The following is a 23,842-nucleotide window of genomic DNA, read 5'->3' as shown; positions in this document are numbered from 1 at the left end:
GCCAGGACAAGGAGACCTGCAATCATTCACAATGTCCCATGCAGCCTTGCAAGGGTTGGGAGCGTTGAGGATTTTATCTGTATTAAACTTTCTCTTAGCATCCCTGACCTTAACACCATAGTCACACTTAATTCTACAGTATAGTAAGTAATATCTCTGCCTGATATTGTCATCTGTTGCGCCCTTAAAATGATCATGAACAAGTAGCATGAGCTGTCGTAGCCTACCCAGGTCAGGGGTGTACCAATCCTTTGAACCTTTGGTGCGTTTGTGGTTTTTACCGGGAGAACTAGACATTGGCTTGGGCCGACTAATTTTAGGTGGATATACAACGTTAAATTTATCACAAAAGGTCTCAGTAAAAGCTGCAAAAGCAAGTTTGGGGTCAGAAATTGTTTTCAGGAAGTTCCATTTTATAGCAGATAATTCACTCCTAAGCAAGGGAAGCAGATCCATGTTTATTGTTCGCTTAACAACAGAGTATTTGTCTATCCAGGAGGAGGAAGGGCTTACCTTAGTAGTCTTGACTGTGAGCCTTACCACCTCCGCCTCAATGTCCCAAGAGTTGTAATTGGTTGCTACAGCATCGAGACAAGCCTCCCCTCGTGTTGGAAGCCTCGTGGGAATGTAAAGTCCAAAGAATAGAATAACACCCCCAAAAGTACCTAACAGAGAAAGCAGAAAGTAGATAAATGTGATTGTCAGAATGTTTTTGTGACAAGAATCACCCAAGGGGACCCACCATCAAGTACCTCTTGGTCTCCTACCCATGCATTACGACAATGATTTGAAACGTGAAAGCTTTTGGTTCTACTCAAGGGTCAAGTGAGAAGTAAGTAAAGAATTCAATAAGTGTTTAAACTGACTATTTTATTTGGTAACATTCCAAAACATCATTTCCATTAAACTAGCCGACCCGTGCGAAGCATTCACACTGAATCCTACTCAAATCCCAATTTTTGAGGTACACAACATACAGTTAATTCTGCGTAGTAAGTGCATCTTTGATTTAAGTATGGGTCCTTACTTACATCAGGAATAGAGTCTACATTTTAGAAAATTAACATTTTCAAAATATAATGTTAATTTATTTACGTTTTTACATGTTTACAGGTCCTATTTTGAACACTATGTTTGAAGTAATAATATGGCCATAACAAATTTTTGTTTTGATAGCTTTGTTTTTTGAAAGACATAGTTTTCACTGAAAAAGTGCACCCTTGACAAAGCCACAAAAACTGAATGTGTAAAAAAATAGGGTGTAGCACGTGCAATACTTCTAGAGGTGTGCGGATAGTGAAATTTCAGTTCGGCTTGGATTTGGTTTGGATAGTTAAGGCTCGGTTCGGATCGGATTGGATAATAAGAGGTTCGGATTTGCATAATTTTGGAGTCGGATAGTTTGACGTTCAAGTACTTAAAAAATAAATATTAAGGTTGAAGTAATAATTTGCATTTTTATATACATAAACTACAATATGAATACTGCACTATTGTGATGTTGTAAGTCATTAACCTTGGTTCAGTTATGAAAACTGAAGTTCAAATTCACAGCTCACTCAAACTTCACGAAAAAGTATACCGTAGGGCCTACCTTATATCTTGATGCAAACAATTTATATGGGAAGGCCATGTCTCAGTGTTTGTATCTTGATGCAAACAATTTATATGGCAAGGTCATGTCTCAGTGTTTGTATCTTGATGCAAACAATTTATTCACTAACAAGACTACAAGATCGTGCCACTCATCCTACACTCATCTCTATTCATAATTGGCTTAAAATACCTACTTTGTATGGTCGCCATTCAATAAGAAAGTATTAAAGTATTAAAGTAATATATGATGGCAAGGCCATGTCTTAGTGTTGGTATCTTGATGCAAACAATTTATATGATGGCAAGGCCATGTCTTGGTGTTTTTATCTTGATGCAAACAATTTATATGGCAAGACCATGTCCCAGTGTTTGTATGTTGTTGCAAACAATTTATATGGCAAGACCATGTCCCATTGTTTGTATGTTGTTGCAAACAATTTATATGGCAAGACCATGTCCCATTGTTTGTATGTTGATGCAGACAATTTATATGGCAAGGCCATGTCTCATTGGCCTTACAGTTGTCATATAAGTCCAAAACGTCAAAAACATAATCTATCAAAATAATTTGGATATTTAACGGGTCGAATATCAATTCTGGGCTTTGTTCGGATACGAATATCCGAACCAAACTGAATCCGACCCGATTTTTCGGATATCCGCACACCTCTAAATACTTCCTTCGTCTGTCCATGTACTTTATTGAAAGTCATGGCAAAGGTAACTTTTACAGGAAATTAAGTCTTAGTCAGTTTGAAAGGATTACAGACTATTGCGTAGTATGACAGTTTGACCGGAGCCAGCCAACTTCGCTTTGGTAATGTAGGTGACCAAGTGAGCTACAAACAATGTAAGATCATGCTCAGGTTTCGCATCAACATGATAATAGAGTTCTTTTTAGCATTGGTAACAAATTTGACACAAAATAACCATTTATTGAAACCTGTAGTAAAGAAAAGATAAGAAATGTTATTTAAAGATAGAATTCTTAAATATACATAGTTGGTAGGTATGTCAAAAATGAAGAACATTATATTTCCATTTTATTCCATTTGTTTTATATTTCCATGTCGTAAACAAAGAAATATATAAGGTAAAGTATCCATGTGGTACTTACTTTAGAGTTGTTCTTGTTTAGACTTCTTTAAAGTGAATACTCCGATTTCATGCGGGGTTATTTATCGTAGAAAGCACACACAGCCTAAGTTTTTTTTGTCATCATGGATGAAGTGAAAACAAAACACTCGGATTTGAGACATAAATATTTGTTTGTTTTGATTAATAACCATTAATTTATATTCACATGTTTCAGCTGATCGAATAACGTAAATCAACATATCAACTGTAAATTACTTGCAGAATGATATAACAGAATGATTCTACTAAAAAATACTGAAAAATTAGTGATTTGTATATTTTTCTTGTGTAGTGGGTAAAAAAGCTTTGAAATGACACCACATTTATGAAAATTTGTGAAGAAATAAGGAAGTTATAACATACCGACAAAAAAAGCACTTCAGAAATTATTATACATATATACAGGATGTCCCACGTAAGGTGTCTCAAATTGATTACGGAAAAACGGCTTAACGTACAAGGATGAAATTAAATTAATTCCCTCTAAATCGACCCCGATACAGGTGTGCCAAAAACTGAGGGTAACTAGTTTGAATCTTGGAATTTTCAAATGTAAACATATGTCATGTTATACATAATTTTAAAGGTATTTAGTAGACAAACATTTTGGTGAAAACAGAAATAAATTATCTTCTTACGTTTCAAAATGGCAGCAGTTTTTTTGGGGAAAAATCAATATTTGTTTAATATCTGTGTTTCCTATATTAATGCACTTAGCCCTTCTCCGGTTGAATTTTCTTACTCGTTATGAAATTAGCTTTACTGTGATATGCTACAAGTAAAGTTTTTTTGATATAAAAAAATTCCCAAAAATTTAATTTTAAAAAATTTGAAAATGCCCATTTTTCTAAATTTTCAAATAGCAATATAAGTGGCACATCATTCTATGGGGGTTTTAATTCTTATAAATTTTAAATTTTTTTAAAATTTTCTTTAATTGTTTTAAAACAACTTTTTAATTTAAACTTACTTCTGTGACATAACAGCTGTTGTGTATTAATTATGAGTATTGTTTGTTATGGTTGATGTTTACATTAGTTGAATTTCTTGAAAATAAAATGGACTTTATTAGAAAACTATTTTGTGTGATTCAACTTTATTACTGGTGGCAGCGGTGAAAATATTAAGGTAATATAAAACCATATAGCTATTATTTCATCCTAGAACAACACATTATGGATTTGAAAGCCCTACCACCTATAGATTTGAACAAAAACACTTTTGATGAATGGGCTAGATTCAAGCAAAAGTTCTTTTGTATTTAGAAGCTACTGAGAAATCTAAAAAGCCCGGTAAAACTAAAGTTGCCTTACTCCTTTGTTTAATGGGGATTGATTGTTTGAATATTTTTAATAACTTTAAACTAGAAGATACAGATAGGGGTAATTTAGATAATGTTGTTCAATCTTTTGATGACTACTTTAAGCCAAAAGTCAACACTGTTGTAAAAAGATATGAGTTTTTCAATATGAGACAAAGACCAGAGGAGCCAATTGACACATTTGTAACCCACCTGAAAACTCAGGCAAGAAAATGTCAGTTCGGTGAACAAGAGGATAGTTTAGTTAGGGATTTGCTTATTATTGGAACCAAAGATGTGATGACTAAAGAAAGGCTGCTAATGGAATCTGATTTAAAGCTTGACACAGCTATTCACTACTGTAAGGCTAGGGAAGAGAGTCAAAAACAAGTTAAAAACATGGGAGAAAGTTGTTCTGTTCAAAACTATCACGATCCTCCTAGTCCTGAAATTCATAAGATAGCTAAGAATAATGATTTCAGGCCTGCTAAAAATGAAATTAAGAAGACCTGTTTTAGGTGTAAGACTAGCCATAGTTATAGAAACTGTCCAGCTTGGGGGAAAAGGTGTACCAACTGTAACAAATTAAACCACTTTTCAAAAGCTTGCAAAGAAGCAAGGTTAAATTCTGTAGAATATGAAGAAAATTTTAAAGCCTCTGAAGAAAATTTGATTAGTATAGAAACAATTGTTAGTGTAGATTCCGTGAATTCTTGGACTCATAAGCTTATTGTAAATGGAATAGAAATTTCTTTCAAACTTGACACTGGAGCAGATGTAAATGTTATTCCTTACAAAATTTTTTGGAAAATCTCAACTGGTTCAAACATTAATCCTTCTGGTAAATGCCTTAAGTCTTACAGTGGCCATGATATAAATGTTTTAGGCACATGCTGACTTAATTGTAAACAACAAAAAACCTAATTTTCCTATATCAAATGCATGTTATGTGGGTTTAACACTAAATGAAATGGGGCTAAATGAAAAATATATATAATCTGAAAGAAAGGAGTTTTTTCTGAAGTTGAATCTGCTGATATAAATAATTTTTAGTTACCATAAGCTTGCTACTAATAAAGGGTTTGTAAATATAGCAATTTTTAGCAATACAGTACAGTACAATACAATACTGTATGGGCTATTAATTAACAGCTGTGTCTAAGGAACATGTCGGCCTTAGTCACTAACAAGACTACAAGATCGCGCCACTCATCCTACACTCATCCTTCACTCATATTTGGGTTAAAATACGCACATAGTGGCGTCCCCATCTTAAATAATTGATAATTGATAATTGATAATTGATTCTTAAAAAATCACAAAATTATTACATATTTTTCTCACCACATATAATTTTGAGAAAACAAACTAATAAAATGCCTATAAAACACTCAAAACAGTAATGTAAAAGCTTTTGATGGATTTGAGTCACTTGTTTCCAAGTTAATTATAATTACTGAAGGCTGCAATAGTTTCAACCAATGTATATAAGCCAAGATGATTTGGTCCTTGAAAGGATTACGATTCTAAATTCAATTATCTGTTTTAGTCGCCTATATGTTCATATTACATACAATACAAAAGAATTATGTGAATGAAAAATGAAATAAACTGAGACTTAAAGAACAGTTTTGAAGGATAGATTTAATTGTGATTTATTCATAAATGAACATGATAATAATTATTACCTTAGACAATAGAAAATGTTCTTCATTTACATATTCGTAGAGAGAATAGTACTTGCGTCCTTAATTTAAAATTGAATTAATCATTAAAAGTAATTATTTAAAAGACCTACACTTGTCTGGGGAAACTAGCTAAGAGAATCTTTGTTCCTGGCAAGATTTGGCAAATATTTGATTTTTTTGTTGATGGAAATTTGGCAATTTTGTCCCAATAGTGGAATATGTCAAGAAAGTTTGCATGATACAATTACGCTACGATTGTTTGGGACAATATTTATGTCTCCAAGACCGTGCGAGAGATCATAATGTTATCAGGAAAAATGCTTTAAGAGTTTATCACAATTCCGCCTAGATGGTGATATTTTAAAATAGTTATTGAATCTAAAGCTACAAAGTATGACATTTGATTTTACCAGTATCGAAAATAAAGTTGCCGTTTTTAAAAGTTGTTAGGATAAGTAATCAGATTTAGGCCATCTTTAATTATCATGAACAAGCTCATATTTAAGTGAAGCCACTTTAATGCCACTTCAAAATATAATAGTGCAAACTATTCAAACTGTGTTAGTTTATCACACTGAGTGGAAAAATAAAAGGGCTTTTCCAAAATAGGCCACTTAATATATATGGAAGGTAGTTGACAAATGTATTATTAAGTCTTATTCCATAGAAATTCCTTCTTATTCCATCTTCCTTCAAACATAGAAAGACCTAGCAAAGTCCATTGTTACAGTGACAATGTTATATTTTGTTTAAGGTTTACTGGCTTGTTACCCAAATATAAGGAGATGTACAGTCTAGCCCTGAAGAAGAAGCAAGGAGTCTCTCTAGCCAATCACTTGTGTTGTGCTGTTGTTGCAATGGAGAACCTGCAGGGGGGTAAAGGGCAAACCATAACGTGATGTGATATGTTCTTACAATGTCTTCTTGCAAATGGCAAAAAAAGATTGGAAACCAAATTGAATATAGACAGAGGATAATGTCAATGTGTTACTACAAGTTTCTATTCCTACGTAAATTGATCATTTTATTGTTGATAAGTAAAATAGTAGTAATTTTGTTTTTGGTGTGTATTTTTAACATAATCTTTTATAATTAATATTATTTACTTATTTGTGTTTCTATATTGTTTTCTATACCATGTAACTTTACATCTATCAAAAACTTTCCCATAACCTATAAACTGACACAAAGCCTTAAGCATACACAACTGAGTCCAGTTGATGTATTGTAAATACCAGAGACGTTGAGATACCACCTAATATGCCACCTTCAGATATGTAAATAATTGTTATTAAATCTTCTAGGAGTAAGCTGTTTTATCTTGTTTACTTACTATATCAATATAATATGCTAAGATGTATAAATAATGTTAATTGTACGGGTGTGCGAGTAGTAAATTTATAAGTCCAGTTAAAATAGTAAACTTTGCTCTTTGAGATTTTTAGAGTAAGTTTTTTGTCAAGTGTCATGCGTGATTGATTAAAAAATATCTATGAGACGTAGGAATTGGCTAACTCAGGAACTCGCTAACTCGGTCGTGTGTCGGAACTGGCTAACTCCGGAACTGGCTAACCGTCTCAGTCAGGAATTGGCTAACTCCGGAACCCGCTAACTCGATTTTGTCTCGCGGCGGAATTCGCTAACTCTGGAAGTCGCTAACCCGGCCGCGCCCACTGCACGGAGCGTTGCCAACCTTGTACGACAAAATAATCGTACACTGCCGTATTTCAAAATGTCAGTGTCAATAAAGATACAGTAAATGTTATTGTTTTTTGTTATCAATTCCACTTTTAACAGATAACTAGCCCAAAGTAATTCAAAAGACAATTAAAAAATCATGAAAAAGTGTTTTTTTTATTAAACTGTACAATGGCCAGTTAAATGTTTATGATTTCGATCTTAAATATAAATGCCATCAGTATAAAAGAAAATAATAGGATATGAAAAATATTGAAATTTCAGTTTAATTGGTACTAAATAATTAAACCTCTACGAAACTAAGCTAAAATACACGCAAGTTCTTAAACACGGAAACAGATGTATGTTACATGTTATAAAACCGTTTTTAGATTGTACACCTAAGCCTTCTTTCACACCAGCGCGGTGCGGCACCGTCCCGCACCGTCGATGCGGGGTGACCCGCAAGGCCCTTTCACACTAGCTGCCCGGATCCGGGCGTTTCCAGCCTGAAACTTTGTGCTTTTGGATGTATTTTGTTCAAATAAATAAAAGAAAGATGGTTATGGTACTTGTATCCGAAAATAAAAATACAAATAACTTGCCCCCTTGCCAAATAACTTGCGAAAATCTTTCATTAAATTGTTATTTTATTACGGCAAAAGAATGTTTACTATGCGAAAGTTATGTTTACTATCTGTTTTGGATTTTTTCCGACGTAAACAAACAAATAATTGTTATTCTTTTATCGACTGTTTTAACTGTCAACAACTAAAGTAAACACTAACTTTAAATTGAAGGCATAACCTATAACATTCTACTGTATGAGCTTTGTAATGAAGAAAATAATTATTCTTTGTAGTGCAGCGAAAAGTAACGTTAAAAACACAAGTGAAAGTGGGTCTATAATTATTCTCAACCATTTAAAAAGTGCTCGATGAATCTCGCATTGTCACAAATAATGTAATGACTCACTTTCTACTCTTTTTATGAAATATACTATAACATCTGGGACCATATTTTGATTTCATGGCACTATAGGAGATAAAGTAATTCTGTAGTTCAAATTTCGATATATGGATTTTTATGCACATATTTGTAGGCGGTTTTAGCTTAAACAACCACTTCATTTCCTTCCATATAGAAGAAAATGTAAGTGCTTCTTAAACCAAATGTTTTTATATTAAATAAATCAGGTATGTTTAATCAAATCGTTTGTAAAAATTTTAACATGCAAATGTATGATGGTTTGCTGCAGTGGGGGTCTTGTCCTACACACTGGCCTTCAAACTAAACCAAAATATAAAGCTTGACCAAACTAATCAGCACTATATAAGTTTCAACCTCCATACCAAAAACAACAAACTTCCCTATTAATTAACAAGAGAACTACAAAATCAACCACACTCAACCACTGATAGGCATAGACTGTCAAAACTACTGCTATGTGCGGGCGAAACCAGCCCGTCCCGCGTAAGTGTGAAAGCGTACATAAGAACCCATGATCTAAAAACTATTCGTGCGGTTTCGTCCCGCATTGGAAGTTTAGGTTCGTGCGGGTGATTTTTCAACTCGGACAGAGGTTTAGGTCTGTCCGGGTCAACCCGCACTGGTGTGAAAGCTCCTATATGATTCAATAGTCTAAACACCTTCGTCCGGTGCGGGACGGTCCCGTACCGTGCTGGTGTGAAAGAAGGCTAAGCACCACTAGTAAAAAATAGGAGAAGATATAATATTCATATAATAAAACGTGACACGGTAATTTTAATTCACGATTTTTAATAAACTAATTGACGGATTTTCCTGATTTGAGTGTTGGGTTTCCTTTATATTGCTTTCACAAACGATATAAACTATACCAAGCCATTGCTCGGTTCACCGTTCCCCAGTACTGAGCTACACAATAGACAATAGCTTTGTTTTTGGATAAGATAGAATCAGCCTGGAAAAAAACTCCAGACTTTTAAAAAGTAAGCCTACTGAAAGACATAAAATTAATATTAATTCAACAAAATTAAGAGGATGACCCGGGTTCTACACTAATAGCCTACGATAAAAGAAATTTACAAGTTGTATTTATGCATAGACTAACTTTTAATGCAATCCATGAATACATTAGGCCTACCACTTTATAATGTATTGATAAATATTTATTTAAATTCAATAGCTCTATTTAAAAATACATAACCACTACAATGTAATTCTGTAATGACGTTTAACGTGTAAATTTTATTATGATTTATGATTTAAGGTTACTACAAGCCCAGTATATAAAATACGAACTCAAAAATTTTATTTGCAGAAGTTCACAAAATTGTATTTATTCGAATAAAAGAAACAAATGGCGGACTACGAAAATAGATATTTCATAACATGTAATAGATCCAAATTAAATGTGCATTTTTATCTTTTTCATACCAATAAGCTACTATTTAAGTAAGAAACCCACATATAAAACATACTCCCTTATATTAGTACATTTCTCATCCTTACGGATGATCTGAAGACAGTTGTATTGTTAGTTCTGTCCGGTGTATTGTCTTTAGAGGTCGTGTTTGGTTTACAATTGTTTCTTGTTTTCAGTAATTTAAAACCTCGTTTAACCAAATAAAACGTTCAAATCACAACTAATAACACGTCCCCTAGTTATATAACCAAACAGTAAGGAACAAATCATGAAGTTAACTATAAAATAATAGAAACACAATTTTGTCGACACTAGCGATCAGTGTCACCGGACATGAACTAGACACGAAAAACGAGCTTCAAAGTTTACAATGGGATGTAAAGTTTACTTGTGTTGGTTAGTCTATGGTAAGACTATAATGCATTTTCCACCCTAATAATCATAAGAACTTCTCTGTAGTTAAACATACTTCAAAATATATTTATTTTATCGACTACGTTGCTCTTACTCCTAATTAAGCGTAGGATACGACATTATGGTGCCGATACGATATAGGTAATACACTTTCGGCAACACTGGCCAAAAATATTCGTGCTTGGCTCCCATTGGACGGCCCGCGAGGCTTCTGATTGGGAGTTAGCGAGTTCCGCCGAGGGACCGAGTTAGCGACTTCCGTACGAGGACGGAATTCGCTAACCCGGCTCTAGAGCGGGTTAGCGGGTTCCGGAGTTAGCCAATTCCGAAACCGAACAAGTTAGCGAGTTCCTCTCATCGACCAAATCTGAAGATAGAACATTTAACATGGGGTTAGTGAGTTCCAGAGTTAGCCAATTCCGCGGACCCATATCTATATCCTCACAAAATTATAAAATGAGTATTTTATAGGGTGTACAAAACAGTTTAAAATACAGTTTCAGTTAGTTTTGTATACAAATACTTCATACTTCTTACACTTACAGACACTGCAGGAATAATACTGCTTTGAGTACCTGATGTGCTCTTCAGTGCAAATCATTTATCAAGGTTATAAAACTAAATTATGAATGCTAACACCGGGAATTGAATAAAATTGAATCACTGTACAATGTACAACACAGCCACACATATTTAATGATATTTTTTATTACCTATGTTCTAAAACATCTATAGCATTAATTAAATTGAATTAAATAATTTGTTGAAATAACTAGTCTTTGACCAGTAAACTACACACATTAAAATCTAATACACAATTCAGTATTATTTATTATTACATCCACTGAGTGATTATAGTGTTATGGTTATAATCAGTGATACTTGAGTCTATTCTCATAGCTTACCATGACTGCCATCTTCACTCAAATATCAAATTTCACCAGGACAAGAATTGTCGTTTTTATTGTCATAACTAACTTATTTGCTGCTGCTGTAAAATGAATTCTGTTTGCTGTTGTTTAATTAAACAAAATGGCTGCATGTATTTGTTAGTTTTGGAAAGTAAAACAGTCCACGTTAACTTTATATAAAAAAAATGTTGTTAAAACTTTCAGATTAAAAATGGCGGCAATTTATTTTCCTCTTAAATAACATAAAAAGTACATTGGTAAACAAAACTGCTGTGTTAATGACTTATTTAGACAATTTTATTATGTATCACGGATAGTATAATATGTGTAATATGTAATTTTACACATAACTTTTGAGTTTTTGAAATATTTAACGAGGTATTTTAGTTTGTTTTTGGTCCAGGAATGATACCTTAACAGGTCGGTAGAGAGTTTAGGGACACCCTTTATAAATGCTTCCGGTAAACTCATTAAATAGGTTAACGCTTTAGTTTTCTTAAAAAGCTTGGGTCGAGACGAGTACTGAAACAATCCTCCGAAAATACTTAACCATTCGAGTACTCGCACACTCCTAGTTTATTGTAAAATTTAATTGTTTTCTGTTTTTTCTCATTTGGTGAAATCCATCTTCTCAAATGAAATCCCTATTGTTTATAACCTTAAATTTTTATTGTATATACCTATAACTACCAGTATAGTCGTGTGTTCCTTAATTGTTATTTTATATTTCTTTGAGACTGTTAGATTAGTTTAAAATAAAAAATCTCAACTATATTAAAAAAGCAACCTTTTTCTAACTCACTGACAACCAATGTGTTTCAACTTTTTGATAACATTTTTATTAAATCATTTTTATAATTAATTGACCCAAACAACTAATTTATACAAATCCAATCCTCGTGTATGTTAACTGTTGTTTATTAAATTTTTGCCTAAGATAATGTCATTATTGCTCCATATTTTGTTGTTAATCTCATATCTCAATAGGTATTTGTGTGGAATACATCTGTTGATTGTTATCTTTTATAGTGTTCTGACAGTAAAATGTCAATGTACGGTATTTGTTTTCTTTAAGTTGTGTAGATTTTTGAAAATGTAGTATTCAACCCTATATATCTAAGTTCAACGCTCAAAGCCTGTACTTGGGGGTAAAGCATCTTACAGTTCATGGTGGTAAGGTGGAGTTTGTTTTTGGTTTTCATTAATTGATGTTCGTTGTATACTCTGAGGCGTAATAAATTGCTCAGCATACATCATTTTGGGGCATATTAACCAAGCATACATTAAAAATACACAAAAGTGCTACAAAAATGAAAAATACATTTTAATGGTTATTTTTTCGAGGACTTCAGTACTTTTAAAATTATTTATCTATTAGTTTAGTAAAATGGTTAGGTGAAATGAATTTCAGTCCAAACAACAACCAATGCCGTTCAAGTGCCTCTCTAAAACTAACCACTAAGGCTTATCTCAGTTTAGTTGTGAAATATTACGATGTATTGGTAATTTATTGTAGTTCTTAAGTTTTTGAGGAGTAGATTTATTCTTTCTTGTGAAATAGCCTTGTTTTTACTCTAAATGACATTCCCACTAGCAAGCAATTGTTGCTTGAATTAAAATTTTCAAATGAAGTAATAGCTTGTGAGGGTTCCGCCCGCTGGCTGTTTACCTTGTAAACATGGTCCTACAAAAAAGAACCTCGTTGTATTATTAAAGTGTTTATCGAGTTGAAATACTGTAAAATATTTACAAAGATTGAAACTATGCCCTGGATGAACAGAAACGTTTTAATTGTTTCTTTTGGTAATTACAAAATAATTTTGAAAATATGTAAATTAGTCTTTTTCACATGTGATTTTAGCTTCTAAATAATAGTTAAACATTAATTTATCCCCATCCATTGCAAGCTCTGATATATTAAGAGCACAAAAAGCACACAATCATTGGAAACAAATTAGTTTTTAAGTTTTGAGAGCTCCTACACTGTTGAGGCAGAAACATTAGCATGTTTAGCCGCCATATTGAATTGACCAGTAGAACCCTGTTTGTCTTATCAACTGAAAATCAGCTGATCTTATTAGTACGGTAACTACTTCTTTACAAATTAAATAACGGGACATTTTTTGTAGGACAAGCAAATGAGGCAAAGCCCTTTGTATATTTAAGTGTTAAGTGTGAGCAATGTTTAAACCCAACCAAATCAAAACTGCTCAGTACATATTGTCATATTGTATAATAAAATAAAATCAAGTTTAACTTCATTTTTGGTTACTTACGGTAAGTATTGTAGTTTATAGCTACTGTAAGATATTAAATTTCTAACATTTCAGCATTACAAATGGAGTTAAGACTGAGAATTTTGTTAAAGATCATGTTTTTTACTTGTTAAATACATTTTTGGAAATAAACAGTTGTTTTTCATATATTCCAAAATCCCCTTTGTTATAAAAGGTATATCTATATCAAAACTCCCCATTGAAACATGGAAATACATGTATGACAGTCATCAAAATAAAAATGAACTATGTCATACTAGAAAACAAACTTAGAAAGTACAAATCATGCTTTCTACTCACTTCTACTCTACAATGTTATAGGGGTGCCCAGAAGGGGGGGGGGCATGGCACAATTTTGGCCATCAAAATTTTTGGGGTATTTTGGTTTTTTTGTAAGGGTAAAACCAAAATCCTAAATATAAAATGTAGATAAAAATGAGCTTTAATGAGCATATATGTTATGTTTAGTTATATTTTATTTTATTGCACATGTTTTAGCGAATTTACCTATAGGGTAGTAGCTATTACCGTAGGTGGCACGGTAAGACCTAGGCCTGGGACTGATTCACATTTTCATTTTGATGTCCCAAGAGGCAAAAAACACCATTCGTTCAAATTTTTATATATATATATACGTCCGTGAACGATAACTTGAGTAATTTTTGTCCGATTTTGATGAAATTTGGTTTAAAGGTGTAAGGCGGGATAAACTTGAATGAGTTCGCGAACCAGTATGATCGGACAATGGACCATGGGAAGGGGGTTTTATGGGGTAAAAATGGCTTTTTCTCATTTTTGACCCTCAAAACACAAAATTTCCCAATTTCTCTCTAGACCCTTTTAAAGAGCGTAAAAAAACCAAATAATTAAGTATAACAAAGTGTTTTTGTACAGTTATCGGTAATGGATAAAATTTAAAAAAACTATAAATTTAAAATTCCCATGTTATTCTTAAGCAGAATACATATTGTAAAATGTTGCAGTTTACTTGTTTATGGATATATTTTGATCAAACTTGGCTAATTTATTTATTTTTCCTACAGTTACCTTACAATGTACATGTTCTCTCACTGATTTGAGAAAGCAAAGTGGCCAATTCGCTCATCAGTGAGACAATGTTAACATTGTCTCACTCTAATTACTTTGTCTCACTCCAGATTTGCAATGTGAAGGCACGCGTAACATGCAGACAAGGTCGTATGCGCGCGAAATACGTTGGCAGCACTGGCTGTAAATCAGCTGGTCAGCTGTTGTACTGTTGTATCATTAAATGGCATATTAAAAGTTCACTTCAGTGCAAAAATATGTTACGTTTCTTTACCAAATTATTTGTTTTATGGTAACGGTAGGAAAAATATAATGTGCAACTCGAGTGCAAAGTGCAATTGCCTCACTCGAGAAACCATTCCTCACTCGCCTATGGCTCGTGACAAAGTATTTCTCTCGAGTGAGTCAATTGCTCATTAGTTGCACAAATAACTATTACACTAAGCTATTAATATTTTACTAGAATACCCCCGCCGCAGCAAACCTGCCGACTAAGCGAATTTCCATTTGTCTTAATTGATTTTCAGTTAAATATATTTTAATAACATTAGGTTTAACGAGTACCTAGGTTTGCTGCTACAAGGAAACTAATAAAGTGTGTTTTTGAGTAAAATATTGATAGCTTAGTACAAAATAAATAAATTTGCCAAGTTTGATCAAAATATATCCATAAACAAGCAAACTACAACATTTGACAATATTCTCCATAAGAATAACATGGGAATTTTAAATTTACAATTTTTTTAATTTTCTCCGTTACTAATAACCGAACAAAAATACTTTTATATGCAAAATTATTTGTTTTTTTAAGCTCTTTAAAAAGGTCTAAAGTGAAATCGGGAAATTTTGTGTTTTGAGGGTTAAAAGTGAGAAAAACCAATTTTTACCCCATAAAACCCCCCGTAAAGCCCCGTTCCCATGGTCCGATCGTGCTGGTTCGCGAACTCATTCAAGTTTATCCCACTTTACACCTTTAAACCAAATTTCATCAAAATCGGACAAAAATTACTCAAGTTATCGCGTTCACGGACGTATATATCTATACTTATAAAAGGCAAAGCCCTCACTGACTCACTCACTCACTCACTCATCACTAATTCTCCCACTTCCCATTTACCTAGGAGGCTGAAATTCGGTACACCGATTCTTTGGGCATTAAATAGGAAAACTAAGAAGTTTTTATTCTGATCGGACTTTCGGGCTCCGCCCCAGTGGCTCTGGAGTTTCCCATGTTAACCTTATTATTTTTTAAATTTAAAAGAAATTAATGAATCTTAACAGCTGTTTCAATAAAACAAGTTGGTTCTGTTCTATGATGTTCAATAGCATTCAAGTTACAAGGATTACCAACAGGGTGCAGCACTATTATTTTTTTTTTTATTATTTATGACAACAGCTAATTTCCAACCAAAAGGTGAGTGAGCGTAGCGAACGAACTTCAACCTGGAGGCGAGTTAGCGACGCGAACGAGCTAACCTGAAGGCAAGTGAGCGCAGCGAACGAGCTCCAACCTAAAGGTGAGTGAGAGTAGTGAACGAACTTCAACCAGGACGTGATTGAGCCATGCGAATACTTATGAAGTTAAACGGGGCAAAGCCCGCGGGTACAGCTAGTATATATATATATATATATACATATATAAAAATTTGAACGAATGGTGTTTTTGGCCTCTGGGGACATCAAAATGAAAAAGTAAATCGGTCCCGGGTCTAGGTCTTACCGTGCCACCTACGGTAATACCTACTTCCCTATCTCTTTGCTGCACGGAACCATCCCTAGTTCTGTGACCCCATGTTGCACGGAACTATGACAAATGCAAAAATGCTTGTTTTTAATTGTTTTGACCTATCACCTAGCAACGTATAACTTAAATAAATTATGGGAAAACAACTTTATATTGTATAACGAAACCATAAGTTCATTTTCCATTTAGAATAAGTATAATCAGTAATAAACTTACCTCAATAATCATGAAAGTATCAATGTTAACAGTAAACACCAACACGATCACATGTGAACGTCTCTGAACACAATAAATAAATAGGTTTCCCTCAAATACCCACATACCCTATCTAGTGGTGATGTGTTGAACTACAGGGGAACAGTTCCGAAATAATAGCGCTGTGTGTCTGGTTGGAAAAAAATAAAACATGTGGTGTTACACAAAGTGTAACACTGTGAAATTTGAACGAATGGTGTTTTTGGCCTCTGGGGACATCAAAATGAAAAAGTAAATCGGTCCCGGGTCTAGGTCTTACCGTGCCACCTACGGTAATACCTACTTCCCTATAGGGAAATTCGCTAAAACTACACTTTATTAGTTTCCTTTGTAGCAGCAAACCTAGGTACACGTTAAACCTAATGTTTTTTAAATAGGTTTAATTAAAAATCAATTCTGACAAATGGAAATTCGCTTAGTTGGCAGGTTTGCTGGTATTTAGTTGTGGTATAAAATATACCAGCAAAAATTTAAAGAAATTGACAGATTTTCTCGTAAATGGCGGAAACGATTTTGATTAAAAATTATAATGTTATAATCATTTAGATTCTGAAAAAAATGGTACAAACCCCATTTCCGTAAAAATTGCTGTTTAAAAGTTATTGTAACTTATGTTATTTTCCCATAGAAAATCCCATCAAATAACAAAAAATAGAATTTTGGAAAAAGCTGGTTTTGATTCAAATGAATGTGTTATGGTCCTTATATTTCTAAACAAAACAATGAAACCCCCCGATTGCTGTAACAATTACGGTTCAAAAGTTATTGCAACTTTTGTGATTTTTTTCCCTACAAAATTAGAGATACTCCCACCTCTTACCCATGTATCATATACATGTGTCAGTTGACATTACTTATTAACATATAACAAGTTTCATAAGCAAATATGTGGACATTGCATACATATCCTTTGTATCGGCATTTTGTCTATGTTTGCTTGGTAATGTCATCTGATGAACCCGCAGTTCTGGTTGAACCCGACCAATCGACATTTCCTTCTTGGCCAGTTGTTCGGGCGTTTATTGCTTGTCCTCCATTTTCCACAAATATCAGGCAGTTTTTGTGAATGCATTCTGAAATTGTCCTTAATATGACACTCTTATACGAATTATATATATTTCTTGTTAAACGAAAACACAAAAAACTACTTCAGGCTTCGGCTTACTTACTTCGTAAGTATTATATACCCAAAGTCGTTATCATCAAAAATATATTTTAAATTTTACAATAGACTGGGATGTCTAAGCACGTTGTTTAAACTCAGTGGTAGACCGTGTGTTTTGTTGATGACAGCCAACTTGCCAACTATCATGTGACATCACTATAATCATCATGACCACAGACCAAATGACGCACAAGTAGCCTACCGTATATTTCCATATATGGGCATGTGAATGTAATACGTCATCACATTCACCATCTTTTCTTTCCCGTTTATTATAAACGGCTCTACCTAGCTGGATCTTGTGTGAAAAACGTAGCCGTATTCGAGAGCCACTTTTATATCTCGCCACTTTTTCAAAAATGTATATATATATATAATTTGATTGCCAGCGCTCCTTAAAAGAAGTGATCTTTTTAATCCCCCTTGTATTCATATCCTATTGGATTCTTTGATAGCTGATAAGTCAGTAAGGAGTTACTCTGATGTTAATGGTTACGAGTATTTCTACCTTGAACGACGACGGTCCCAGGCACGAGTACAAGTCCGGCGAACCATTTTTCAACAGGGAATTCTATGAACAAGGGGAAAAGATTCGTTATTTTGGCGTTTAAGTAACGAAAACTAAAAGTAGCTTTTACAATAGCTCTTACACTTAAAACAATGTTAACTAATTCTGGCGACTTAACATGGCCGCATTGACGTCAATCAACAAGTTTTGGTTAAATGTAAACTGTCAGTGGTTCCATGTTGATAGTGGTTGTTTAGGCAGTTTAAAAGGTGATGAAAGTGATGTAAACATTGGGTGTATTGATGCATCACAGCAAGGGAACATTAGTTTCAGGAGGTATACAGCCTAATGCTGATAAAGCATGCCTGCCCCTGCACCGCTCCATAACTCAACTCCAATTATTAATGTTCTGCGTGTATAATGCCAATATGACACTCACCTACACCGAAATACTATGCGCATTCTCTTGTAAGTGATTTAAGCTAATGTTTGATCTAAACGACAAGCAAACTCGAGTTGAAAACATTTTACACCGATTTCATAATACAATGTGATAGTTAATTATAATGATAATGAAAATAAATGTAACATGCCCTAATAAATATGAATTAGTACAATTTTCATACATAAAAATCATTTAGTAAAGCGCTACTATAGTACTCCTAAAGCACTTTGTGGTATGCCATACGTAGGCCTACTGGACCACCATACCCCAATTTATCATGCGAGGAGCGGTACCACACGATTTTTGTTTTAACTGGAAACATGTAAAATGAAAATATCAAATATAGTATGTTTTATCTAACTAAGCCGATATGACAATCTATATGGTGAGGCTTGTTATAAAAGTGGGTTTCGTGAGTATTCCTTATTGTGATTCTCTTATTGTGCCCAATGAGAAATATGGATCATGTGATGTACACGTAGGTTATCGAAGAGGGGTGATTTATATGATCATTCGTTCTATAGTTTCACAAAACCTTACACATTATCCGTTAAAACTTATGTAGATGGCTGTTCATTGGTTCATGGTTGAACTACTTTTTTCATTGGATATAATTAACCATACCTACTCATAAAACTTTTAGCCTATATTACGGAATTTGAAACGAAAAATGCTGTCAGCAAATTTACCATACAGGGAATAAGATATTACCGCAGGTCTCATAGTAAGACTAGACCCTGAAAATATTGATGTTTTTTTTAGCGGAGCGAAGCTCTTATACTACACTCCTGCTTTTATTTTACAAATACTAGTCCTGAACGGCTGAAGCGATCTGCACAAAATTTAGCAGAGTCATAGTAGCCAACCATGGGAAGGTATAAATCTGAAATGGTGCATATCGGACCACAGGGCATTTCCCTACATTAATTTTAACTTTTAGAAATTAACATGGACCTTTACCAAGGCCAAACGTTTTTTTAGTGTGGCCTTGGCCTTATCGGTTAATTGGTCACCATGGCCCTGTTTCATAAAAATACTAGTCTAGTATTTACTAGTCCATGGACTAGTAATACTAGTGTATTTTACAAGTCTACGTTTCAAAAACCTACTAGTGTAAAATACTAGTTACTAGTGTAGGGACTAGTATTACTAGTGGTTTTTACTAGTGTACACAGCAATGTGTTTCATAAAGTTTTACTCTTGTAAATTACACTAGTAAATACTTGCTATTTTCTACCAACCTCTCTTCACCCGTATTTTTTGAAGTAGACTAGTATTTTTTAGAAAGATAGTTATTTCATTACTCACACCATAAAAAAAAATTATTAAGTTCTTTTTGCAAGTGCGAATTGGCTCACGTTTGCAATTTAAGATAAAAATAGATCTGTGAGTGCTAAAATGATAATTATTAGATATAAATTACAATCACTAAATGCGGGGTAGTACAAAATGAGTGAAATTGAATTTTATAATGCATATACAATCACCCTATTAGAATAATTATAATTATAAGTTATCAATTTCTGTGAAATTTTAGTCTAATTGTACTTGAGTTAAATTTCATGGTTATATCAACTATTTAGCTATCATAGAACAAATATTTTTAAGCTTTGAGAGAAACCAAATTAAAACCGCATACCGTATTGCATACAAAGATGTAATAAATGTATCCAACATTACAACATTAATCAGATTATTTTACAACCAATTAAGGCTCTCAGTTTTATTTCAAGACATTTTAATAGTAAATAATAGTAAGACAATTTTAAAGAGGAGTTACATTGTATTTTTTGCATTTATTTGTGCTTATTATTTGCTTCCCTTAATAGCTAAAATCCTGTGATGTACTAACAATGTTGTATGCCTATATTTGATTTTTGGGCATTGAACTGAACTGCTTATCATAAAAACATCACTTTTAATCCATTTTGATATTCTGAATTTGTTATTCAAAGTAATAAAAAAATAGATGATGATTAGAGCTTTTATTTTAATGTAAAAATATGTAAAAGTTTAATGGAGTAAAAGGTACAGTGGGTGGCGCAGATTTGAACCAGGCACCCACCACATGACTATAAGCGATAACTCTACCTCTGAGCTACCCTGCCGTAGCGCCTATGCCATGTTTTACTATACTCTTAAAACCTACTTCTCCATTGCTTGTAAAGACGTTTTATTATTTGTTATAAACGTTTAGGCTTATTATTCATGGTTTGTAGACTCAAAAGAAGAATATCACTAAATGGTTTTAACCCTATTATTCTTATGCATTCGAATATTTGAAAACATAGGTTAGTAGGGTACTTGAAAACGTTCCAAACTAAATGTATTACTTAATGTATTTTTAAATGTATTATTTAAATGTACTACCGATACTCATAGCAAGCTTAATTTATATGTCAGAATAAAACAAAAACTATACAAATCACAGCGAATGCGGCAGCAACAGATCAATTTCCACCCAACTGTTGAGCGCCGCAACTAGGCCTACAACCGGCTACTACAATCACCATGTTGATTGCAGCGACGCGACGCCGGGCCGCGCCGCGCCGGCGGACTGATGAACATAAATAATAGCGGTTTGATAAATAATGTGTGATTGTTTTACTTATGTGTCTATATAGTTATTAATTAAAAGAAAACACTGCGTTTCTACAACTATTTACTTTTTGTATCAAATGAAAACAAAATTAAAACCCTTTATAAAGGGTTTGAAAACCCGTGATTGAGGTTAGAAATTTGTTTTGAAAGTTTACCTTGTAAAGTTGGTCACGTGACTAGTAGTTTTGGTCACATGACTAGTAAAATACACTAGTATTTACTAGCGGTATAAAAACGTTTATGAAACACAAATTAGTAGGACAGGTAAATACGGGACTAGTATTTACTAGACTAGTAATTACTAGACTAGTATTTTTATTAAACAGGGCCCATGACTTTATTTGCGAGATAACAATGAAAAGGTAAACAAGAGTCGCTACATATCTTAGTCAACGAATCATCAACATAGCACATTACAAATACCGTACAGAGAAAAAGGGAAGTACAATCGGATTAATGTCATTGAGCATAATTTACTACAAAATGAATAACTAGCGTCGCCGGGATTAGGCTGATGCACCATTGACTTTTAAATACTCCAAATAGCCATTCCATCTATGTGAACCAAATATAGGCCTACCATTGAGTTTGGAAACTGCAAGTAGACATTCCATTTATCTGAACTAGACGTACCATTAATGTAGACTTTGAATATGTACTGCAATAGAGAAAAATTCCATAAACCTAAAAAAAATTAGCACAGGTGGGGAATTTGGTACAGATGTTGGGTGTACCTTCCTTTTGAACATACTAAAAGTCCCCTAAAATTGAAGCTGTGCTACGGCCGCCATATTGGAAAATGGTGGCAAATTTCTGTATTTTTCGCTATAGTGACTTTATTATTAGAGATACAGGAAAAAGCTAAATACTATACAGAATGCAGTCCATCTAAAAATACACATTTTTTTGTACTTATCATCTTTCTCGAAACCCAACGGTTTTTGAGTTATTTGTGATTAAGTATATTTAGTTTTTTCTATTTATCAAAAATAGGTTAAACACATTGAAATTGATGGTTACTTTCAAGATTTAGGATAATTAATCCCATTTAGTTAAATAGTGTGATACTATAAAATCTTAAAATTTAACTTTATCTTATAAGTAAAACAACTCCGCCACAGCAAACCTGCAGACTCAGCAATTTTCCATTTGATTGGATGTTTTATTAAATGTATATAAATAAATTATTACTAAAATATATATATATAGATATTTTACTAAAATAAACACACTATAATAACCTACCTGTAGCAGCAAACCTAGTTACCTGTTGAACCTAATTTTATTTATATACATTTCATAAAACATCCAATCAAATGGAAAATTGCTGAGTCTGCAGGTTTGCTGTGGCGGAGTTGTTTTACTCATAAGATAAGTTAAATTTTAAGATTTTATAGTATCACACTATTTAACTAAATGGGATGAATTATCCTAAATCTTGAAAGTAACTGTAAATTTCAATGTGTTTAACCTATTTTTGATAAATGGACAAAAATAAATATAATCACAAATAACTCAAAAACCGTTGGGTTTCGAGAAAGATGATAAGTACAAAAACATGTGTATTTTTAGATGGACTGCATTCTGTATAGTATTTAGCTTTTTCCTGTATCTCTAATAATAAAGTCACTATAGCGAAAAATACAGAAATTTGCCGCCATTTTCCAATATGGCGGCCGTAGCACAGCTTCAATTTTAGGGGACTTTTAGTATGTTCAAAAGGAAGGTACACCCAACATCTGTATACCAAATTCCCCACCTGTGCTAATTTTTTTTGGGTCAAAATATATTTTTATTGTACTAAAATATATCATCGACATTGGATACGGCAAGTAGACTTGTAATTATGGGAACCAGATGAAACATAGACTTTGGTTCCTGCACGTATACAATTCATTTACAGTACTTAAACCAGACTTATAATTGACTTTGGATACTGTAAATATACATTCCATTAATGTGAACCAAATATACCATTGACATTGGAAACTGCAAGTATATATCTCATTTACGAGAAACAGATGTAGCATTGATTTTAGAAAAAGTATTGGGTTAATATGCTAGCTCCGCTCAATATTGCAAGCAGCCAACTACATTGTACACCTAGTATATTTGAGTCTCCAAAAGCAAAAAAATCAGTTCAAATTCATAATATATTTCAATTTGGTACAAACGCGTAGATCTACGTTTATTCGAATGAGTTTGCGAACTGGCATGGACAATGGAAATGGGGAATTTTATCAGGTAAAAATTAGTTTTCTTATTGTACCATTAAAACACAAAATTTGGTTTGAAACCAATAATTTAGAACATTGAAGTGTTATTATATACGCTTAATAGTCCTGTAGAAAATTAAAAAAAAAATACACTGTAATTTTCTAATAACCATTTTATTTGTATAGGGAATAAGTAAACTGTTGCATTGTTTGCCTGTTTACGAATACTTTTTGATCAAATTCATTTATTTCATAATAAGATATTCTTATTTAGCTAAAACATGTTTTTACATTCACTGTAGTAGTAAACCTACGCATTAAACTTAATGTTATTTAATTAGGAAATAAATATGTCATTTTTAAGGATATTTTAAACTAATATTCAACTAGGCAAATATAATGTGCTTGGTCTATTGCTGGGGAGGGGTTATGGGGTTATTGTTATATGTATTAAG

The 23,842-nt window shown here is 33.2% G+C and overlaps 1 protein-coding gene across 1 annotated transcript in view; it reads left to right on the top strand.

Moving 5' to 3' along the window:
* LOC128983943 (erythroid differentiation-related factor 1) overlaps positions 1 to 6,842 on the top strand; it is a 179,413-nt gene extending 172,571 nt beyond the window's left edge. The window contains exon 22 of the mRNA XM_054403223.1: positions 6,476 to 6,842. Coding sequence (XP_054259198.1) covers positions 6,476 to 6,620 — 145 coding nt within the window. The 3' untranslated portion in view covers positions 6,621 to 6,842. The remainder of the gene's footprint in view (positions 1 to 6,475) is intronic.
* Positions 6,843 to 23,842: the final 17,000 nt, after the last annotated feature.

This window comes from Macrosteles quadrilineatus, unplaced genomic scaffold, assembly GCF_028750875.1.
Source record: "Macrosteles quadrilineatus isolate MER2022 unplaced genomic scaffold, UCM_ALF_1.0 Scaffold_1__1_contigs__length_201487025, whole genome shotgun sequence".
Classification (NCBI taxonomy): Eukaryota; Metazoa; Arthropoda; class Insecta; order Hemiptera; family Cicadellidae; genus Macrosteles; species Macrosteles quadrilineatus.
Note: the sequence above shows the minus strand (reverse complement) of the source record. Positions and strands in the feature narration are given on the sequence as shown.